This window comes from Hemitrygon akajei, chromosome 25 (assembly GCF_048418815.1).
Source record: "Hemitrygon akajei chromosome 25, sHemAka1.3, whole genome shotgun sequence".
Taxonomy (NCBI): domain Eukaryota; kingdom Metazoa; phylum Chordata; class Chondrichthyes; order Myliobatiformes; family Dasyatidae; genus Hemitrygon; species Hemitrygon akajei.
Window position 1 is genome coordinate 43,315,979 of NC_133148.1, and position 24,830 is coordinate 43,340,808.

A 24,830-nucleotide genomic window follows, 5' to 3' on the forward strand; every position below is an offset into this window, starting at 1 on the left:
TCTGTTGTTGATTTACTCTTGTCTTTTGGATCATTGTCTTGCTGCATTACCCAACTTCTATTAAGCTTCAGGTGATGGACTACTACCTTGATTCTCCTGAAAAATGTCTTGATACAATTTTGAATTCATTGTTCCCCCAACGATTGCAAACTGTCCAGGCCCTGAAGCAACAAAGAAGCCCCTAACCATGATGCTCCTACCATCATGTTTCACATTTGGGATGAGGTTTTGGTGTTGGTGTGCGGTGGATGCCTTTTCTCTTCAAAGATAGCAATGTGCATTTCTGCCAAAAATTTCAACTTCTGTCTCATCTGTCCACAGAACGTTGCTCCAGAAGCATTGGAGAGAATACCCAGCTGATCTTTTGCAAACTTGAAACGTGCAGCAATGTTTTTTCTTTGGAGAGCAGTAGTTTCCTCTGCAGTGTCCTTTCATGAACACCATTTTTGTTCAGTGTTTTTCTTATAGTGGACACATAGACAAAGTTCTAGAGATTTCTACCATGTCTTTTGCTGGTAACCTTGGGTTCTTTTTCACCTCCTTCAGCATTGCACATTATGCTCTTGGTGTGATCTTTGCAGGATGACCACTCCGAGGGAGAGTTGCAACCGCACGGAGTTGTCTCCATTTGTCTTACCGTGGAGTGATGGACACTGAGGTCTTTAGGAATGCTTTTGTAGTCTTTTCCAGTTTCATGTATCTCTACAATTCTTCTTCTTCTACTAAGGTCCTCTGAAAGGTGTTTTGATCGAGGCATGGTGCACATAAACAGATCTTTCTTGAGAAGATCAGGCTCTGTCAATAACCTAACTGTGTGTCTTTTTAAAAAATATATAGGGCAGGGCACCTCAACAATCTACACCTCCAATCTCATCTCATTGATTGGAATACCCAACTCCAAAAAGCTTTTGTAGAAGGCATTACTCCAGAGGTTTACATATTTTTCCAACAAATACATGTAATAGTAGATCATTTTTCTCAAAAAATAAATGAACGTGTGTGATGTTTTTCATGTTATATATTTAGGATAGTTATCTATCTAATTTTAGGACTTGCATGAAGAACTGATCACATTTTAGGTCATATTTATGAAGAAATAGAGAAAATTCTACAGGGGTTACAAACTTTCTAGCACCACTGTATATTCGGTTCACATCTGTATTATACAACTGATTCACTGCTGATATTCAGATGTTAACAGCATGGGCATGATTACTGATTACACAGACAAGGATGCTCATGTAGAATAGAAAACGTTAAATAGAAAAAGTAGTCCATTCCAAGGACCAGAGATAATCTTGTTCTGCTTTACTACTTTTTCTTGTCCTTTAACCTACACTAAATTCACTAAAATACTTTCTTGGGCGAAAAAGGGAAAGTGACTGAATATCTTCTTTTTTGCCATAACTATCATATAAAATAGTCCATTACCAAAAGATAAAACAAGGGGACTGGAATGCAATAGCAAGCAAAATACAAGGGGAAATTTCCTCACTCCATCATTGGGGGGGGGGGGGCATAAAAACTCAAGTGTCAATTTGAGCTCACAGGAACAAGATCAGTATGATGTAACTGAGTTGAATGTAATTTCTTTCTGCAGATGTTTGTAAACCTTGGGAACTCTTTGACAACTATAATTGCTCATTGAGTATTGAGATCAACTAGACTTTTGGATACTAGAGGTCTCAAGATGTCAATGGGGATCAAGTGGCAGAATGGATTTAAAGACATTGGTCATCAATGTACTGAAAAGCACAGATTCCAGCATCTATATGGCCTACTCTTTTAAAAAATAGGATGATCAACTTATGAAGCATTAACAAAAAAAAACCTGGCACATTAGTTTTCCATGAGTTAGACAGGATCTGATTAGGAGTAGCCAGCATGGATTTGTGCGTGGAAGGTCATGTTTGACAAACCTTATTGAATTTTTTGAAGAAGTTATGAGGAATGTTGACGAGGGTAAGGCAGTGGATATAGTCTATATGGACTTCAGCAAGGCCTTTGACAAAGTTCCACATGGAAGGTAAGTTAAGAAGGTTCAGTCGTTAGGTATTAATGCTGGAGTAATAAAATGGATTCAACAGTGGCTAGATGGGAGATGCCAGAGAGTAGTGGTGGATAACTGTTTATCGGGATGGAGGCCGGTGACTAGCGGGGTGCCTCATTGTTTTGGGCCCAATGTTGTTTGTAATATACATAAATGATCTGGATGATGGGGTGGTAAATTGGATTAGTAAGTATGTCGATGATACTAAGGTAGGAGGTGTTGTGGATAATGAGGTGGGTTTTCAAAGCTTGCAGGGAGATTTATGCCTGTTAGAAGAATGGGCTGAACGTTGGCAGATGGAGTTTAATGCTGAGAAGTGTGAGGTTCTACATTTTGGCAGGAATAATCCAAATAGAACATACAGGGTAAATGGTAGGGCATTGAGGAATGCAGTGGAACAGAGAGATCTAGGAATAACAGTGCATAGTTCCCTGAAGGTGGAGTCTCATGTAGATAGGGTGGTGAAGAACGCTTTTGGAACGCTGGCCTTTATAAATCAGAGCATTGAGTACAGAAGTTGGGATGTAATGTTAAAATTGTACAAGGCATTGGTAAGGCCAAATTTGGAATATTGTGTACAGTTCTGGTCACCGAATTATAGGAAAGATATCAATAAATTAGAGAGAGTGCAGAGACGATTTACTAGGATGTTACCTGGGTTTCAGCACTTAAGTTACAGTGTTGAACAAGTTAGGTCTCTATTCATTGGAGCGTAGAAGGTTGAGGGGGGATTTGATCGAGGTATTTAAAATTTTGAGAGGGATAGATAGAGTTGACGTGAATAGGCTGTTTCCATTGAGAGTAGGGGAGATTCAAACGAGAGGACATGATTTGATAGTTCGGGGGCAAAAGTTTAAGGGAAACACGAGGGGGTATTTCTTTACTCAGAGAGTGATAGCTGTGTGGAATGAGCTTCCTGTAGAAGTAGTAGAGGCCAGTTCAGTTGTGTCATTTAAGATAAAATTGGATAGGTATATGGACAGGAAAGGAGTGGAGGGTTATGGGCTGAGTGCGGGTAGGTGGGACTAGGTGAGATTAAGAGTTCGGCACGGACTAGGAGGGCCGAGATGGCCTGTTTCCGTGCTGTGATTGTTATATGGTTATTAAGTGTGAAAAATAAAACTGAACAGTTATTGCAGTGAAGTTCAGCTCACTAGATTCCTAACTGCTACCAGGTCAGATGTTGTCAGCTACCCCACACCAGACCTGTAAACATCTCCAATCCCTTCATTTAATTGTACATTCATATTTCAATTTTTACTTGGACTGTCCCAACTACTCTAGTTTGTGTCTTGCAGTTTAAACAATTTAAAAATGACCAAATTGTTTCTATGCCAACAGAATTCTTAACTTCAAAACCTTACTAAACAAACCTAAACAACCTATCGATTTGTTTGAAAATACTGAATTGATACTGTGCCTCAGCTTTCTGTTGAACAGATTTCCCCTTCTTTTTGTGTAAAGAACTTCCTCTGGTTATCACCTTTGAACAGCCAAGCTCCAGCTGTATTTTACTGCATCCTTGTTGACAGAAACAACTCAAATTTAATGGTTTTTGAATCCACAACGCTAAAAAATCTGCAACATGTCGTTTTTTATGTTTTGGATTGTTGTTGTCACATGTACCAAGATACAGTGAAAAGCTTGTCTTGGATACTGTTCATACAGATCAAAGCACTAGATAGTGCACTTTGGTAGAACAATGAAAACAATTACAATGCAGAATAAAGTGTCAAGGAGGAGTCTCAAATTCTCTTCTAATTGTGCCATAGATTCCTTACATTCATGCTGATCAGGTCCAAGTGATAAACAACACTCAGTGGCCACTTTACTATGCACACCTGCTCGTTATGCAAATATTTCATTAGCTAATCATGTAGCAGCAACACAATGCAGAAAAGCTTGCAGATATGGTCGAGAGGTTCAGCTGTTGTTCAGACCAAACATCAGAAATCTGATTTTGACCATGGAATGACTGTTGGTTATAGAAACTATTGATTTCCTGGGATTTTCACACACAATCTCTAAGTTTACAGAGAATGATACACACAAAAAAAAACACAAAACATCCAGTGAGCAGCAGTTCTGAGGACAAAAGTGACTTCCCATTTAGCTCAGCATTTAATACCATCAGTCCTACAATCCTGATTGAAAAGTTACAGAACTTCCCTCTGCAACTGGATCCTCAACTTCCTAACCGGAAGACCACAAACTGTGCAGATGATCAACACTGGTGCATCTCAAGGATGTGTGCTTAGCCCACTGCTCTACTCTCTCTGTACCCATGACTGTGCGACTAGGCAGAGCTCAAATACGATCTATAAATTTGCTAATGATACAACCATTGTTGGTAGAATCTCAGATGGTGACGAGAGGGCATACAGAAGTGAGATATGCCAACTAGTGGAATGGTGTCACATCAACAACTTGGCACTCAACATCAGTAAGACGAAAGAGCCAATTTGGACTTCAGGAAGAGTAAGACGAAATAACACATACCAATCCACAGAAAGAACCGAAGGAGAGAGTAAGCAGTTTCAAGTTCCTGGGTGTCAAGATCTCTGAGGATCTAACTTGGTCCCAACATATCGATGCAGTTATAAAGAATGCAAGACAGCGACTATACTTCATTAGGAGTTTAAAGAAATTTAGTGTGTCAAATGTACTCAAACTTCTATAGATGTACCATGAAGAGCATTCTAACAGGCTGCATCACTGTCTGGTATGGGGGGGGGGGGCTACTGTTGAGGACTGAAAGAAGCTGCAAGGGTTATAAATTTAGTCAGCTCCATCTTACGTACTAGCCTACAAAGTACCCAGGACATCTTCAGGGAGTGGTGTCTCAGAAAGGCAGCTTCCATTATTAAGGACCTCCAGCATGCAGCACTTTTCTCACTGTTACCATCAGATGAGGTACAGAAGCCTGAAGGCACACACTCAACGATTTAGGAACAGCTTCTTCCCCTCTGCCATTTGATTCCTAAATGGACACTGAATCCTTGAACACCACCTCACTTTTTTAAATATACATGATTTTTGCACGATTTTTAATCTATTCAATATACGTATACTGTAACTGATTTACTTATTATTTTTAAATTATTTATTTTTTTCTCTATATTATGTATTGCATTGAACCGCTGTTGCTACGTTAACAAATTTCACATCACATGTCAGTGATAATAAATCTGATTCTTAACAAGGGAGATCAGAGAAGAACAGCCAGACTGGTTCAAGCTGACAGAATAACCACACATTACAACAGTGATGTGCAGAAGAGTATCTCTGAATGCACAACACATTGAACCTTGAATTAGATGGGATACAGCAGCAGAATACTATAAGATTATACGATATAGGAACAGAATTAGGCCATTTGAGTCTGCTCCGCCATTTCATCATAGCTAATCCAGTTCCCTCTCAGCCCCAACCTCCTCCCTTCTCCCCATATTCCTTCATGCCCTGACTAATCATGAATTATCAACCTCAGCCCTAAATATACACGGACTTGGCCTTCACAGCTGCCTGTGGCAAAGAATTCCACAAAATTCATCACTGTCTGGTAAGAAATTTCTACTCAGCTCCAGTCTAAAAAGACACCCTTCAATTCTGAGGCTACATCCTTTGGTCTTATGGACCATCCCACCATAGGAAACATACTCTCCACATTCATTTTATATAAACATTTAAACATTTGATAAGTTTCAATGAGATTCCCACCCCCCCCCATTCTTCTAAATTCCAGTGAATACAGGCCCAAATGCTCATATGATAAGCCTTTCAATCCTGGAATAATGTTCATGAACCTTCTTTGAACTCTCTCCAAAGCCAGCACATTGTTTCTTAGACAAGGGGCTGAAAACTACTCCCTATACTCCAAGTGAGCTTCACCAGTGGCTTATAATGGCTGAACATTACATACTTGCTTTTATTAACTAGTCCTCTGGAAATGAATACTAATACTGCATTTGCTTTCCTCATAACCAATTCAATCTGCAGATGAACCATTAGGGAATCTTACATGAGGACTCCCAAGCCCTTTGAACCTCAGATTTTGGAATTTTCTCACCATTTAGAAAATTTCTAGCAAAGTACATGACCACAAACATGCACACAGTGGCCACTTTATAGGTACAGGAGGTACCTAATAAAGTGGCCAACTGTGTAAGAGTGACACCTTCACTAATGAGGCACTATGAATGCAAATGAATACACTTATGCAAATATATAAGATAGACTTTAAAGGGTCAAATGTATTCTCGGTTTTAACATGTTACATTCAGAGATGTTTTGAGTGTTCAACTGTGCTTTAAAAAGCTACCATACAAATTTAAATTAGTGTAATAGAAGAAAAGGATGAAAAGTATTCAGATGTAGATAGTTTACCATAAACTTTACTTACGAGTCAGTCTATCGGTAGTAGTGCCACTCTGGGACTTTTCAGGTGACGATACAATCTTTTCTAAATCCATTACAACATGGACTGGGGAACTAATCTGTTTGACAGGTGGTGGGTTGGAACCACCCTTGGAAGCCTAAAGCACAATATAGAAATCACAGACAAAAACTTTACAAATTTCATGCAAAGACATTAGTTTTCTTCCATACTGCAGACATTACAAACATAGAAGTGAAAAACTTTTCCACAGTTGGGGAACAAGTTCCAAATGTGCTATGGATGAACTGCTGGATATGCAAAATAAACACAATGAATTCCAGTTAATTAGGATACATCGAGATCAGTATATTTTGGCCCAATTAGCCAAACTTTCATAGAAATAGTTAAAGGTATATAAAAAAGGCAAACAATTTATTTAAATTACATAAGAAAAAAATAGAACACTACCAATGCTAGTATAAAACTGTAAACATGAGGAAGTCTGCAGATGGTGGAAATCCAAAGAAACACAAACAAAATGCTGAAGCAACTAAGCAGATCCGGCAGCATCCAAGGAAACGACTAAACAGTCGCTGTTACGGGCCAAGACCCTTCTTCGGACTGTATTAGTTCCTAATAGTTATCAACAGAGGAATATATCCACATCACACTTGACTGAATAAACAAAATCAGCAGACACCTAGCGTAGATAATGGACTGTATCACAGAACACTATCAACAATGGCATCTTCCAAATTTTCACCTTCATTGTAACATTCACTGGTCATCCATCCACCCTGCAGTGAGATCAAGAAAACAAATCGCAGAGTTTTATATGGTGATATACATGTACTTTGATAATATATTTACTTTGCAAGTTCAAAGTTCAGTACCTTCAAGGTACGTCAATATTTTCAAGTTTCTTCTAGTATAACTTGAAGTAGTGAAATCATTTCATTTTCACTCCCAGCAGTTTCTGGCATCTCCAAGCCTGAATGCTTGAATTGAGGTGACCAGAACAGTTCTGTGTTGTCTTACTCAGCAAAACACACAAAATGCTTGAAGAACTCAGTAGGCCAGGCAGCATCTAGGAAGAGTACAGTCGACATTTCGGGCCGAAACCCTTCAGCAGGACTTGTTTGTGAACTGTCTTACTGCTCGTTTCTCATTAACTATCAGTGACAAAAATCACCGTTTTGAACACAAACACAATTGACACTATTTAAAATCTGTTCACTCTAATTACAAACCCCATTTCCTGAAAAGTTGGGATATTTTCCAAAGTGCAATAAAAACAAAAATCTGTGATATGTTAATTCACATGAACCTTTATTTAACTGACAAAAGTACAAAGAAAAGATTTTCAGTAGTTGTACTGACCAACAATTGTATTTTGTAAATATACACAAATTTAGAATTTGATGGCTGCAACACACTCAACAAAAGTTGGGACAGAGTTAAAATAAGATTGAAAAGTGCACAGAATATTCAAGTAACACCAATTTGGAAGACTCCACATTAAGCAGGCTAATTGGTAGCAGGTGAGGTATCATGACTGGGTATAAAAGTAGCGTCCATCAAAGGCTCAGTCTTTGCAAGCAAGGATGGGTCGTGGCTCATCCCTTTGTGCCAAAATTCGTGAGAGAATTGTTAGTCAGTTCAAAAGGAACATTTCCCAATACAAGATTGCAGAAAATTTAGGTCTTTCAACATCTACAGTACATAATATTGTGAAAAGATTCAGAGAATTCAGAGACATCTCAGTGCGTAAAGGGCAAGGTCGGAAACCACTGTTGAATGCACGTGATCTTCGAGCCCTCAGGCTGCACTGCCTAAGAAACCGTCATGCTACTGTGACCTGGGCTCGGGAGTACTTCGGAAAACCATTGTCACTTAACACAGTCCGTCGCTGCATCCAGAAATGCAACTTGAAACTGTATTATGCAAGGAGGAAGCCATACATTAACTCTATGCAGAAATGCCAGCGAGTTCTCTGGGCCCCAGCTCATCTCAGATGGACCGAAAGACTGGAACAGTGTACTGTGGTCAGATGAGTCCACATTTCAGCTGGTTTTCAGAAAAAACGGGCGTCGAGTTCTCCGTGCCAAAGATGAAAACGACCATCCTGATTGTTATCAGCGAAAGGTGCAAAAGCCAGCATCTGTGATGGCATAGGGGTGCATCAGTGCCCACGGCATGGGTGAGTTGCATGTATGTGAAGGTACCATTGACTCGGAGGCATATATTAGGATTTTAGAGAGACGCATGTTGCCATCAAGGCAACGTCTCTTCCCCGAATGTCCATGCTTATTTCAGCAGGACAATGCCAGACCACATTCTGCACAGGCTACAACAGTGTGGCTTTGTAGACACAGAGTGCGTGTGCTTGACTGGCCTGCTGCCAGTCCCGAGCCATCTCCTATTGAAAATGTATGGCGCATCATGAAGAGGAGAATCAGACAACTGAGACCACGGACTCTTGAGCAGCTGAAGTCTTATATCAAGCAAGAATGGACAAAATTTCCAATTGCAAATCTACTACAATTAGTATCCTCAGTTCCAAAATGATTAAAAAGTGTTATTAAAAGGAAAGGTGATGTAACACAATGGTAAACATGCCTCTGTCCCAACTTTTGTTGAGTGTGTTGCAGCCATCAAATTCTAAATTTGTGTATATTTACAAAATACAATTAAGTTGGTCAGTAAAACTATTGAAAATCTTTTCTTTGTACTTTTGTCAGTTAAATAAAGGGTCATGTGAATTAACATATCACAGATTTCTGTTTTTATTGCATTTTGGAAAATATCCCAACTTTTTTGGAAATGGGGTTTGTTCATTGCAGTGTCTATCATCCATGCAAGTGCACACGACTGCTACTAGTTAGAAACTGTTCAGCAAGTCTCTTGCCCCAATTAAGCAGCATAGTGCCCCAAAATAAATGAAGAAATCCTGACTACTTTCTCAATTAGTTTTTTGTTCTTTAAGAGATGCTCCAAATAAGCAGCTGCCCTGACTAACTGACGGCCTAATTAACCGGAATCTGCCGTATTCATCTGAACAACACTAATCAGTGAAGAAGCAGATGATTTAAGAGAACAATTCCTCACTTCCCCATCATACCCAATTCTTCAGCCCACCCACCCCACTCCCTGTCCCTGCTATCTTGCCATCAACGAAACTTTCTTATAGCACAGACATTTGTACTCAAGTTAGGTAATCAAAATTGAAGTTTCCTCAAGATCAGCACTGAACTATTCTGCGACAAGTCAGAACCTAATCACTCCACTGTTGAATGAAGATGTCATGTTATACCTTGGAACTACAATACACACTCAGCGGCCACGTTATCAGGTACATCTGTTCTTTAATGCAAATATTTAACTAACCAATCATGTGGCAGCAACTCAATGCATAAAGGCATGCACACATGGTCAAGAGGTTCAGCTGTTGTTCAGACCAAACATCAAAATGGAGAACAAATGTGATCCAAGTGACTTTGACTGTGGAAGCAGACAGGATGGTTTGAGCACCTCAGAAAACTGTTGATCTCCTGGGATTTTCACATATGACAGACTCTAGAGTTTACAGAGAATTGTGTGAAAAACATTAAACACACTGTGGACAAAAATGTCTTGTTAATGAGAGGTCAGAGGAGGAAAGATTGTGCCAGTGAACAACAGCAGCATTCTGCAGGCTATGTACAATACTTCTAAATATATCTCCTTTGAATTCCTGTCACTGCAATCTGCAGCATGTAATTTTCCTTTAAGCAATGTACTTTTAAATTCCCTTAATAAACTACAGATTTCACGATCTTCTGAAGGACTTGGCAGACTAACTCTCAAGAAAGCAGGTACAGCACCTTTAAGTGAATGAAGCAAGCCAGTGGGGGGTGGGATGCTCCAAGCCAGGCTGAAACACAGTGGAATGAGACCCCACTCTACCCAGCGCCTTGTTAGCAAATGTGCATTTGCTGGGAACAAAATTGAAGACCTGAGGGCAAGATTGCTGTTATGGAGGGAAATGAGAGATTGTTATGATCTGTGAGTAATCATGACATGGCTTACTCCCAACACAAGCCAGAAATGACTATCAGTCCTGAAGGCTTGTCGATTCACATGACGGAACAAACTGCTATATTCGGAAAAGGCAAAAGTAGGAGGTATTTGTTTCACAATAAACTCTTGCTTGCGTTCTGATATGGAGGTTTTGTCAAACCCACGTTCTCCTGACCTTGAATAGCTAATTGTCAAATGACATCTGTTCTATTTACCTAGGGAGTTCTCTTCCATAATCCTAACCGCAGCTTACATACTACCAGCAGCCCACTTTAATCAAATGCATGTCATCATCTCCAGGCAAGAAACAGACCATCGCAATGAATTTCAAATCATAGTTGGGGACTTCAACCAAGCTTGTTTGAAGAAAACCCTGCCTAATCAGCATCAGCATATAACCTGTAGCACCAGAGGACACAGCACTCTAGACCACTGTCGTAAGAAATGCCTACTGTTCCATGCCCAGGTCACATTTCAGTAAATCTGATCACTTGGCTATCCTTCTCCTACCTGCATACAAGCAAGGCTAAAGAGCAAAGGTCCAGAAATATGGACAACTGAGGTGGTCGCAGGAGGCAGAAGGGTGGTTGAGAGATTGCTTCGGGTTGGTGGACTGGACCGTGTTCAAGGACTTACCTGTGGATCTGAATGAATACACCATGGTTGTCAAAGACTTTATTAAAACAGTTGTAGACTAGCATGTCCCCACAAAATCATTCAGTCTTCCCAAACCAGAAGTCCTGGAAGAACAATGAGATCCGCAGTCTGCTGAGGGCAAGGTCAGATTCACGTCTGGTAACCAAGAAAGTTATAAGAGGTCCAGGTACGATCTCCGGAAAGCCACCGCATGGGCGAAGTGGCAATTCTGGACTAAACTTGAATCAACAAAGGATGCTTGACTGTTGTAGTAGGGCTTGAATGCTGTTACCTCTTAAAAGCAAAATCAAGCGGCATGGATGATAACAGGGTTTCACTTCTAGATGAGCACAAGAATTTCTGTGCTCGCTTTGACTGTCAAAACATGAAGAAGCCATCATGAACTCCCACAGCCCACAATGATCCTGTGATTTCAGTCTCCCAGGCCTGATATGTGAGCAGCCTTCAGGAGGGCAAACCCAGGAAAAGCATCCGGCCCAGAAAGGATACCTGGCAGAGTGCTAAAGACCCATGCTGATCAACTGGCTGGAGCGTTCACTGAGATTTTTAACTACTCACTTTGGCAGTCTGAAGTACTCACCTTCTTCAACAATACTTCATTTACACCAGTGCTTAAAGCAGAATGTGGCAACCTGCCTCAATGACTATTGTCCAGTAGCACTTACATCCACAGTGATGAAGTGTTTTCAGAGGTTGGTGATGAAACATCAAATCCTGCCTGAAAAGGCACTTGGATCCACTCGAATTTGCTTATCAGAGCAACAGGTCCACAGCAGATGTCATCTCATTGCATCTTCACTCAACCCAAACATCTGGACACCAAAGATGCAGACATCAGGATGCTTATCAACTACAGCTTGGATACGGTACTATCATCCCCTCAAAACTAATCGATAAGCTTCAGTATCTTGGCCTCAACAGCTCCTTGTGCAATTGAATCCTCAGTGTCCTCACTTGTAAACCCCAGTCAGTAGCATTGGCAACATTTCCTCCACAACCTCCATCAGCACAGATGCACCAAAAGGTTGTGTAATTAGATCCTCGCTCTACTTGCTTTATAATTGTGAGGGTGAGGCTAACAATACCATATTTGGGTTTGTTGACATAACCACTGTCATAGGCCATATAAAAAGTGGTAATGTAGCAGCATATAGGAGGGAGGGTGCAAATCTGGCTGAGTGGTACCACAGCAACAATCTCTTACTTAATGTCAGCAAGACCAAGGAGATGATTACCAACTTCAGGAGGAGGAAACCAGAGGTCCATGAGCCGGTACTTATTGAAGGCTCTGAGAAGGAGAGGGTCAGCAACTTTAAATTCCTCAGAGTTATCATTTCAAAGTGCAATTACAAAGAAAGCACAGCAATGTCTCTACTTCCTTAGTAGTTTTCAAAGGTTCAGCATGACACCTAAAATTTTGACAAACTTCTATAGATGTGTGTTGGGGAGTATATTGACTGACTGCATCATAGACTGGTATGGAGACACCAATGCCCTTGAAGGAAAAATCCTACAAAGAGAAGTGGATATGGCCCAGTCCATCAGAGGTAAAGCCCTCCACACCACTGAGCACATCTGATTGAAACACTGTTGTAGAAAAGCAGCATCCATCATCAGGGACCACCACCAACCAAGACATGCTCTCTTCTTGCTGCTGCCATCAAGAAGACGGTAAAGGAGCCTCTGGACTCCCACCACCAGGTTCATGAAGTTATTACACTTCAACCATCAAGCCATTGAACCGAAGGAGACAACTCCACATACCCCACTGAACTGTCCGCACACCTATGGACTCACTTTCAAGGACTCTTCAGCTCATGTTCTTCATACTTACTGTTTATTTATTTTTATTATTATTATTATTAATTTTTGAATTTGCACAGTTTGTTGTCCTTTGCGCACTGGTTGAACACTCAAGTTGGCGTGGTCTTTCATTGATTTATTATTGTTATTATTCTATTATGAATTTACTGAGTACACCTGCAAGAAAATGAATATCAGGGTTGTATATGGTGACGTATATGTACTTTGATAACAAATTTACTTTTGAACTTTGAGAAAGACCAGACTGGTTCAATCTGACAGGAATGCAACAGTAACTCAAAATAACCACATGTTACAACAGTGGTGTGCAGAAGAGCATCTGAACACGCATCAAACCTTGAGGTGGAAGACCATGAGATATCTATTAAAATGGCCTCTGAGCGTAGTTGGCTAGGCAATGATACCCAGTGCGAAATGCTATAATTCCTAATCTGCACCAGTTTGAATCACATCCACTGATGAAAGTCACACAATGTCTAAAACACTTTGCAATTTTAACCTTGTTAATATAACACATGCTGTGCCTCAAGAGAATCTAACACAGGGAACAATCTCTTACTTAAATATCTTTGGAGTCACGACAACTTAAATCTTAACTCGGGTTAGAACACTACACACTTTTAGATGGCATCACAAATGACAGAGATCCCACTGATCACTCTCAGGAAGGAACGTATAAAAACTAAAGCTCTTACCTTGGATATTAAATGACTCAGTTTTGCTTTAAAAGCAGAGTTGCCAACCACGGCTTCGATCACCATGGTTTGCATCATTGGCTTGTCAAAGACGCCCTCAGAGTCAGAGAAATTCTGGATGGTTGCTCTTAAATCAACACGCTTTTTAGGGGAGAACAGCGAAGTGCCTTCTCTTTTCTCCAAATGGATTTCATACTTGTCTAGCCGCTGTGTACAGGGAAGTCTATTAGCCATAGCACACTCTGCAATCAGCTTAATAATCTTAACACGACTCTCATTCCATGAACAGTAGGATATTATTTCAATGGTTTTAGAGTCTGACGATCTGTTTGTTGTCGCTGGTAGCTGCTTACATCTTTCTTCTAGCTCTTCACCATTTTTATAATCTATTGAAGAGGAAAAAATGCTTATGAAAGTGGAAAAATACTTAGCAGTGGGTGAGAGGGAAGAAACTGTATTACAGCAATAAAAGTAACATTAAATGAATTAAAATTTTATATTGGCTCCTTATCTATGCCAAAATACTTCACATAGTGTTAAAACAGAAATAGCAGAAATAACCATCGGCCCTTCAGTGAGGTGGTGGATTAGTCATGAACTGCGACCTTCATACAGTAGTGTCGACAGATGGAAAACAAAGCAGAAGCCTCAAAGGAGGCAGAAGTGATTACAAAACACTTGTTTTCCGAATTGGTGAGGAAAGCATGCATGGAATGAATGAGCTAGTAGAAAGAAGATGAACAAAAAAAAAACAATTGCCACTAGTCAGAACAGCTCAAAGAGCACTGACATCAAAGCAACAACCTTCCACCCTCTTGTCAGTAAAAGATGAGTGACTGGGTCATGTTTAGATTTAAAGAAACATATAGATATTTAATGTACAGTTCTCGTCAGGTTTATAAAGGTTTGACTTGTTAGCAGCTCCTCCAAACTCCCCCAACTATCAGGAGTTTGGTCAAGCTGAGCAGTGCTGCAATAACTGAACAAATTCATTAACCCAGTCAGTGAGGCCAGATGGCAACCACTTTTCCCATGCCTGTTTGCTCTCCTGTCACAGCTGTTGCTATTAATTTCCAACTTGTGAACTGTTTGCAGGAAAGAAATGCTGTTGTAACCTAGAGACTTACTGCATGGCAATTTAATTCAAAGAAAATTTATTATCAAAGTACATACATGTCACTATATACTACCTTGAATTCATTTTCTTGCAGCCATTCACAGTAGAACAGAGAAATACAATGTAAGTAATGAAAAACTACTGTATTTCTCTGTTCTACTATCTCAAGATAGCATTTATTTAGCTAAATTAGCAATGAAAGTATAGCACTGAAGACAATTGATGCAGAGCTTTCCATCAAGTTTAACATCCACAGAGTAAGGCAAGTTGACTAACACCATAAGAGGGAATTAAGATTTTCATGTCTCTGCATATTATTTTTTTTAAAAACCAAATGAGTCAGAAAGGCTGTCTTAATAAAACCTGGCTCTCAAATAGGTTGCTCATGTGCTCAATATAAAGTGTTGTACATCTTGCTTAATTTCACTATCACAGATGTGATTGAAGGCAGGGAAGGACTTGTAAATCAACATTCTAGACTACAGAAATTTTCAAGCATAACAGCAAAGGCGGTGGCAGGGGAGGAGAATACTAAAGCCGCAGTATTGTAATTCAGGATAAACTGCCAAAAATAGAATTTCCTGGTGGCTAACCATTTTAATTCCTATTCCAACAAGTCAGTAAATAGCCTCCTCTTTTGCTGTGATAAGGCCACTCAGGGTAGAGGATCAAAACCCTTCAACCTGATGGAATGAACACTGATTTCTCCTTCCAGTAACTATCTTTTTCTCCCACTTCCCTCTTTTCTTCACCTACCTATCACCCCCCCAGTGCCCCTTTCCCTTTCTTGCATGGTCAACTCCCCTATCAGATTCCTCCTCGCCCACCCACATGGGTTCACTTATCTCCATTTAGCTAGTCCTCCTCCCTCTCCTTTCATCTACCTTTTTAATCTGGCCCCCTTTCTTTCCAGTCCTGAAGAAGGGTCTCGATCAGAAATGTCAGCTGTTTATTCCCCTCCGTAGATGCTGCCTAACCTGCTGAGCCCCTCCAACATTTTGTGTGCATTGCTTTGGATTTCCAGCACCTACAGAATATTGTGTTTGCTATTGCAATCAATGAGTTTGTTATTGCAGGAATGAGGGAAGATGAGGGCCTAAGGTGTGGAATACGGAAACAAAATCAGGATGATGGTTTTATCATCTTAATAGCAGAGAACAGATGAGCAGTGATGTATACAGATCATATAAATAGGTTAAAGCCTGAAACTTTTAATTTTAAAATTTTTACTTCCCAGTTGAACTGCCTTAGTGTGAAAGGTTAAGAGGAAATTAAATTTTGAAATTAAGAGGAAGCATTTTAGTTTTTTTGAGCCTATAGAGATAGTCCAATCGCCAATGCTAATTAATATTCAAATATCAAATAATGAATATTGTCTGAATAATAGCCAACATAAATGACAAGCAGGATCCAAATACGGGATTTTTAAGTCCCTTTATCACTAGTAAGGCTCACCTCCAATTTAGGTATATGAGAATTTTCAACCTCATCAGCTCAAGCTTTCAGCAAATACAAATTCAATTTGTGTGGAAATAAATAACTTGTATTTTTCATGATATAGACAGATTTTCACATAAATACTCATTTAAAAGCATACTGTTTTAAGATGCTGTATGAGGTCTATGATGCCTTCCATTTTGTAGGTCTTCTTTCACCATCTCACCTGAAATGTACACTGCTTTATTTTGACTTCCTGAACCACCAGATTTCTTTCCACTTTTGGAACCTGATGCCACACGCACAACTTTAAGATTCGTAGAACTTGTTTTCAATTTTTTCTAAAATATAAAAAACACAGTACAAGAATCAGAGTTCAGGAGAAAAGACGTGGCCAAAGACTGCAGAACAGACTGTAGGTACAATGAGTAGAGAATGCTTAGTGTTGTGGATACCTGTTAACTCTTGAGTGAGGCTTGTCAAAGCAGCAACCATGCAGGAAAGTGGGCAGCATTTCATTCTACTGACATAGGAAGTTATGATGTTTCATGGAAGATACGGTTATAGATCAACTCAGTCAAGAGTAGACACAAAAGACATCACATCTAAAAGCTAGTTTCTCAAAATCACTGAGAAGCTGTCAGAGATGGAGTGATTCCCCCACTCCAAACCCATAGTGAAAAAGCTTCAGGAACAAAGCGGGGGTGTGTGTGTGTGTGTTGTAAAAAGAACATCAATCACCAGAGAACCTCCAAGCTTTGATGGTCTTATGGAGCTTTGCTAATGAGACAACAGGGTTTTCCATCGCTGTCAGGACTCGTACCTTTCAATGGCAAGGAGTAGTTCTACTTATTTGAAGGAGATAGTCTGTCTGATAACACACATTAATTGAAAAGTCTTAATTTAAATATTGTCCAAATCAAGCTCCATATGAGCAAATACTGATTCAATAGCAAAGGCATGCGGAGGTCAGCAGGAGACGCTCATGGAGTGAGCACTGTTTCAGATTCGCTCCATAACCTTTACTTTTCTTAACCTAAGATCACCCTTATTTAACTTACTTTTACCTACACCAAAAGATTCTTGCTACTTTTTTGGACTTGTCTTTAAGAGTTTATTGTGAATTTTTGAAGAAATGAATACAGAAATGGCTCTTAGATCTAAAGGGCAGATTATCTCCTACTCTGTTGGTCTGAGAAAACGCATTAAGGAAACTCTTTTATTGGTTGATAAAATTAAAGAGATTGACAAGAAATATTCGATTACTCCTAGTAAGGAGCTTTACAAACAAAGGGTTGAACTTCAAATGGAACATAGTTTATTACTTACATCTTCGATTGAAAATCAATTAATGAAAACCAGATCTGATTTTTATATACATAGTGATAAATCGGGTAAACTGTTAGCTAGTCAATTGACGAATGCTTTGGTTAAACGTCAAATTACTAAGATCCGTCAGCAGAATGGGGATCTGACAGTTAACCATGATGAGATAAACAAATCATTTCAAGATTTTTATACCTCCCTGTATCATTCCGAATTCCCTCATGATCATAATACCATGTGTGATTTTCTTGGGAAATTGAATTTTCCAAAATTATTATCAGATAATCTTTCAATATTAGAAACTCCTATTACGGATGCAGAAATTAAAGGGGTTATTTCCTCTATGAATTCTGGGAAAGCACCAGGTCCAGATGGGTACACAGCAGAATTTTTTAAATGTTTTTCCGCTACTCTTTCTCCTTGGTTATGCAGGGTTTTTGAAGAAGCAATTCGATTGGGGAATCTGTCACAATCTTTTTATAGAGCTTCCATTTCTTTAATATTGAAGGAAGATAAAGACCCTACTGACTGTGCATCCTATAGACCAATATCTTTATTGAATGTAGATTCTAAGATCTTTTCCAAGTTACTGGCATCCAGGCTGGAGAAGGTATTACCCCAAATTATTTCGGAAGATCAAACTGGTTTTATTAAAAATCGCTATTCTTTTTTCAATGTTAGGAGATTATTGAATATTGTTTATACTCCTTCACATAGCACTTCAGAATGTGTCATTTCATTAGATGCGGAGAAAGCATTTGATAGAGTTGAATGGCCATACTTATTTAATGTGCTTGAGAAGTTTAATTTTAGTCTGACATTCATTTCCTGGATTAAACTGATATATCATACTCCAGTAGCCTCGGTGCTTACTAACAATCAAAGATCTCCCTTTTTTCGTTTATTTCGGGGTACTAGACAAGGCTGTCCTCTTAGTCCATTATTATTTGATATTGCTTTAGAACCCTTGACAATTGCTATCAGAGAATCACAGAACATTTTTGGCATTAATTGTGGGACAGATATACATAAGCTATCATTATATGCAGATGATTTATTATTATTTATTTCTGATCCTGAGAAATCCATTCCTGCAGTTATATCATTGTTGGCTCAATTTAGTGATTTTTCCAGGTATAAATTAAATCTTAATAAGAGTGAATTGTTTCCTTTAAATAGACAGGTTCCAATTTATGGAAATTTACCTTTTAAATTAGTTAATGACTCTTTTATTTACTTAGGGATTAAAATCACAAAAAACTATAAGGACTTATTTAAGGTTAATTTTTTTACCCTTAATCGATCAGATTAAATGTTTGTTTACTAAATGGTCACCAGTATCTTTATCTCTGATAGGTCGGATTAATGCTATTAAGGTGGTTATTTTACCCTAGTTTTTATATATATTTCAAGCGGTACCAATTTTTATTCCGAAATCTTTTTTTGCTAATGTTGATTCAAAAGTTTCCTCATATATATGGCAGAATAAAAATCCTAGATTAGGTAAAAAATATTTACAGAAGGCAAGGAAGGAAGGTGGATTGGCATTGCCTAATTTTAGATTTTATTATTGGGCAGTTAATATCCGATATTTGATATGTTGGTTAAAGGATTGGGATATATCTTTTAGCCCTCATTGGGTGAACCTGGAAATTAAATCTGTACAAGGATTTGCATTGGGTTCTATTTTAGGGACTTCTCTTCCCTTTGCTCTTTCTAAATTGCCGAAATGAATTGACAACCCGATAGTTAAACATACTTTACGTATGTGGTTTCAATTTCAGAAATTTTTTGGGTTGACTCAGTTTGTTTTAAATATTCCTATTGTATCCAATTGCTTTTTTTATCCTTCTATTATAGACCAAGCTTATTCAGCTTGGAAGACTAAAGGATTACTACGATTTTCCGATTTATTTTTGGATAATTGTTTTATGTCTTTTGAACAATTATCTAATAAGTATAATTTGCCTAGATTTCATTTTTTTTTTTTAGATATTTACAGATTAGGAATTTCTTAAAATACTGTACTTCCTACTTTTCCAAATTTTGTGTCTTCAGGTATTTTGGAGAATTTGTTTGAACTAAATCCTTCTCAGAAAGGGCTAATATCAAAACTTTACAATATAATTATGAAGATACGTTCAGAGCCCTTCTATAAGATTAAAAATGATTGGGAAAGAGAACTTAACCTTACTTATCCCTATTGAGAATTGGGATAAAATTCTTCAATTAGTTAATACATCATCTATATGTGCTAAACATTCATTAATACAGTTTAAGGTTGTGCATAGGGCTCATATGGCCAAGGATAAATTGGCTCATTTTTATTCCTATATAAATCCTATTTGTGACAGATGTCATTCTGAGATAGCGTCTTTAACTCATTTGTTCTGGTCGTGTCCGCTTTTGAAAAAATATTGGAAAGACATTTTTGATATTATTTCTACGGTATTGAACATTGATTTACAACCTCATCCTATTACTGCAATTTTTGGTTTACCAATGATGGACTCACTCCATTTATCCTCTTCCGCTTGCTGAATGATTGCATTTCTTACATTAATGGCTAGAAGATCTATTTTGTTGAATTGGAAAGAAATTAATGCTCCTACTGTATTTCATTGGTTTTCTCAAACTATGTTATGTCTAAATTTAGAAAAAATTAGAAGTGTTGTATTTGATACTTATATTAAATTTGAAAAGATATGGAGACCATTTATTCAATATTTTCATATGATGTAATATGACCCTGTTCCAAGCCTATTTGTTTTTCCAGTTTCGATTTTATATATGTTGAGAGGATCGGAGTTGACGACACTGATGATTTTGTATTTTTGTGAGATATTATAAACAGCCCTTTTTTTCCCATTTTTTCTTTTTCTCTTTTTTGTTTTTTTTTTCCTTATTAGATTATTAGATTAGTTTTTTTGCATATTTTTTTCTTTTTCTTTTTTCTTAATATATATTATGATATACCTAGGTTTGCCTTGTTTATTTGTAAATTGTATCGTCCATGATTTGGGAATACTCATTTATACTGTATGCTGAATACAGTATGAATACATACTGAATGCTTATGTATTCTTTCATGTTCAGTTGAAATGTGTATGTTTGTAATCCCATTATCTATGTATCAATTTTATTTTGTTGATATTAATAATAATAATAATAAAAAGATTGAAAAAGAATAGCAAAGGCATGCAAATAGAAAACAATCCCCACCTTAGCCTAATAATGGAAGAGAATTCAATGATGGATCGCTGAATATTGAGTAGAGGACTATGATCTGAGGAACTGTACCAATGCCTCAACTACCTTTGTACCAAGCTTGACCTCAGCTAGTGCAGAAACCCCCAAACCAATTCTCCAAATGTCACAACCACTCAATGTCACATTTTAAACATTACCCTGATTCGCTCTCACTTTACCTCTGAAGTTTAACTTCTCAATCCTTGTTTTAATCAAACCAGCAGCAAGATCTAGATCCAAGCAGTGCAGGTTAAAATCCAAAGTAGGCACTGGAGAGTATCTGTCGCTTGACAGTAGGTTAGAGAATACCTTCTATCATATTGTGTAGACCAGGTCACTGGCTGCATTTAAAGTGAAGGTTGTTAAGTTCTTGATTTCTAAGGATTTCAAGGATACCAGGAGAATGCGAGAGAGTGGGATTGAGAGGGATAATAAAACAGCCATGATGGAATGGTGGAGCAGACTTGATGAACCAAATTGTCTCATTCCACCCCTAGGTTTTATAGAAAGTAAATGACCAAACTGATTTGCCTTGTTTTCTTTTGATTTTCTGCTGTCAGGTAAAGCCCATGAGACCGTAAAACGTAAGAGCAGAATTAGGCCATTTGCCCATCAAGAATGCTCCACCTTTCCATCATGGCAGATTTATTATCCCTCTCAACCCCATTTGACTGCCTTCTCCCCGTAACCCATCAACCTCCGCCTTAAATATATCCAATGAGTAGGTCTGCGCAGCCATCAGTGACAATGAATTCCACAGAGTCATTACCCTTTGGCTAAAGAAATTCCTCATTTCTGTTCTAAATGGAAATCCTTCTATTCTGAGGCTGTGTCCTCTGGATCTAGACTCCCCCACTATAGGAAACATCCTCTCCATGTCCACTCTACCCAAGGCTTTCAATATTCGATAGGTTTCAATGAGATCCTCCCTCATTCTTCTAAATTCCAGCAAGTACAGGTCCAGAGCCATAAAATGCTCTTCATACCCTTTCGTTCTCAGAATCATTCTCATGAACCTACTCTGGACCCTCTCCAATGCCAGCATATTTTTTCGTAGATAAGGGGCCCAAAACTTCTCACAATACTCCCAAGTGCATTCTGACCAATGCCTCAGCATTACATTTTTGCTTTCATAAAGTCCTCTTGAAATGACTGCTAACATTGCATTTGCCTTCCTCACCACCCACTCCACCTGCAAGCTAACCTTTAGAATCCTGCACAAGGACTCCCAGTTCCTTTACACTTCTATTTTCTAAGCGGATAGAAAATTCAAAAATCAGTTTACATCTTTATTTCTTCTAGCAAAGTGCGGGACCATACACTTCCCGACACCGTGTTCTATCTGCCATTTCTTTGCCCATTCTCTCAACCTGTCAGGTAGTGTTGAAGCTCCCTGCTTCAACACTACCTGCCCCTCGATCTACTTTCGTATCACTACAAAGCAATCAATGCCAGTGTAGCAGTTGTATTAGAACAGCTTAGACAGAGCTGCAGCCAGTTTTGTGGTGTAGATCCTATCATTAATTCCAGGATGTTGTCCAAGCCCATAAGAAGTTTTACTCTTGTCTGTGACTCAGCATTTAGTCATTTGTTCAAAGCTGCAACGCAGAACAGGCCCTTCTAAGCCAACGAGCTACCCAGCACCCCAACTATATTTAACCCTAGCCTAATTCTAGGACAACTTACAAGGACCAATTAACCTACTAAACAGTACTTCTTTGTACTGTGGGTGGAAACTGGAGCAATCAGAGGAAACCCATGTAGTTACGGGGAGAATGCCCAAACGCCTTACAGACAGTGCTGGAACTGAACCAGATGGGATTAGTGAAGGATAGCACGAAGGCAAAAGAGCAGATATGATCTGCTATGATGAGCAGATAAGAGTGGAGCAAACATAAGTGGCCAAACTGATTTTGTTTCTAATATACACATAAAAGGTACAAATTCATATACACACATACACCATTTTATACATGGCTCAGAACAACGTATTTTTCATTTACACATGAAATGCTTCTTTACTAAAGCTACAGAAGGGCCAGCTTCCCATTCCATACAGTACAGTCTCCAATTAACCCATGTTGCCTTACAGTAAGTAAGCTGAGTACTAATCTAACAACTTTAAAAAGGAGACAAAATCCCTGTTAAATTACCTTCCTGGAGATCATTAACTCCAGCCATGGCAAAAGCATATCCAAACTAAAAATGATAATGTGATTATTTATGTTGCCAAGGTGTGTTGCCGCGTGGCCTAGTGGATAAGGCATCGGTCTAGTGATCTGAAGGTCACTGATTCGAGCCTCAGCTGAGGCAGCGTGTTGTGTCCTTCAGCAAGACACTTAAGACACATTGCTCTGCGACGACACTGATGCCAAGCTGCTTGGGTCCTAGTGCCCTTCCCTTGGACAACATCGGTGGCGTGGAGAGGGGAAGGCCTGCAGCTTGGGCAACTGCCGGTCTCCCATCCAACCCTGCCCAGGCCTGCGCTCTGGAAACCTTCCAAGGCGCAAATCCATGGTCTCACAAGACCAACAGATGCCTATGTTGCCAAGGTAATTTTTAAAAACCTTTTTGCATTGGTGTACAAGAAGATGATTTGTCCAATACTGTTAGGATAGTATTGAAGAAATTTACTTGTTTCTCTAAGCCCTTTTTCCTGGTGAACAAGATTCATCAAAAATTACAAAGAAAGTCATGATTAAATTGCTCACCTTTTGTTGGGATGTAGCATGAAATCCAGTCTGGCTATTCTTATTTGATAATCGCGAAGCTTTCTTATATTTAGTGGATATTTTCGACCTTTTAGTTGCTGAATTGCTGTTCTGCTTTCTCCTCCTTGCCTTCCTATTCATGCTGTTGCTTTGAATATCTCTGATAAATATCCCTTTGTTTGTAACGCTGAAGTGTTTCTCTAAGACAGGTGACATATCCAATGGTGAAGATTTAATTTTTGGGGGCACAACAAAGTCAGGTGAACGGATGCTAGAGTTTTGTTGAATATTGCATGGTGAATCGAACAGGTTAGGAGTACCACAACCAATTTCAGGCATATCATAGTCGTACAGTAGAGATTGCTGCTCGATAATCTTCCCTTCTTTCTCCAAATATTCATCCAGCAGATCACTAACAAATGCTGATCTATTTTTAAGAACTGTTGCGGTGGCACCTATTAAAAGGGAGAACAAATAACTATCAATTTTTAGGAAACAAAATTACTAAGATATTGCATTACATTCTACTTGCACAAAAATCAACTAATCTGATCAGCAAGCTACAAGCTTTTCCCAATTCAAACTTAGCTTAGAGAAAATAAAGGGTAAGTTCACATGCTCTATGCTTTTTTGGTTCCTAAGTTTGACATAGCCAGGGGTGGTAGTGGGGATAAGCTCCCACTACCTATAAAGTACTCCAAATGGTGTGCAACTCTAACAGCCTCTAACAACCAAGTTGAACTCTTGGCCTTCACGTGCAGCTTAGCTACTTGGCCCGGTGAAACTGTTTCTACTGACAAAGGCAAAGGCAGACCATTGGCGCCTCTAAACCAGTTGCTTCAGGTTGTGGGACATGTCAGCCTTGGATGGCAGCCCACCTAGTAGAAGGAAAACTCTAATTTTAAACCTCCGCTGCCGCGCAGCTATACCCACCCATGGTAAACCCAGACGAAGAAATCTGGAGCCGGGGTCCCTCAGGTAGTTTAATGTTGTTTACAACTTCACTCTGGTAACCTCTGCGATGACACTGGTGCCAAGCTGTATCGGCACTTGCCCTTCCCTTGGACTACATCAGTGACGTGGAGAGAGGGAATCCGCTACATGGGCATCAGCCGATTCTTCAAATCTTCCTGCCCAGTCTTGCGCCTTGAAGAGTCCACCAGAGGCGCAAACCCATGATTGTCTGGGCTCGAAGGCTGCCTACCATTTAGGGATACAGTACAGAACAGGCCCTTCTGAGTCAATAAGCCACACTGCCCAGAATCCCTATTTAACCTCAGCCTAATCACAGGAGAATTTATAATGACTAATTAACCTAATAACTAGC

The 24,830-nt window shown here is 39.1% G+C and overlaps 1 protein-coding gene across 4 annotated transcripts in view; it reads right to left on the bottom strand.

The window, feature by feature from the left end:
• LOC140716569 (uncharacterized) overlaps window positions 1-24,830 on the bottom strand; it is a 123,070-nt gene that overhangs the window by 68,899 nt on the left and 29,341 nt on the right. For all 4 annotated transcript variants that reach the window (XM_073029404.1, XM_073029403.1, XM_073029405.1 and 1 more), the window contains 4 exons: window positions 23,504-23,958; window positions 16,444-16,558; window positions 13,664-14,049; window positions 6,453-6,585 (listed from right to left, as the gene is read on the bottom strand). In XM_073029404.1, the coding sequence (XP_072885505.1) occupies window positions 6,453-6,585; window positions 13,664-14,049; window positions 16,444-16,558; window positions 23,504-23,958 (1,089 nt within the window). The remainder of the gene's footprint in view (window positions 1-6,452; window positions 6,586-13,663; window positions 14,050-16,443; window positions 16,559-23,503; window positions 23,959-24,830) is intronic.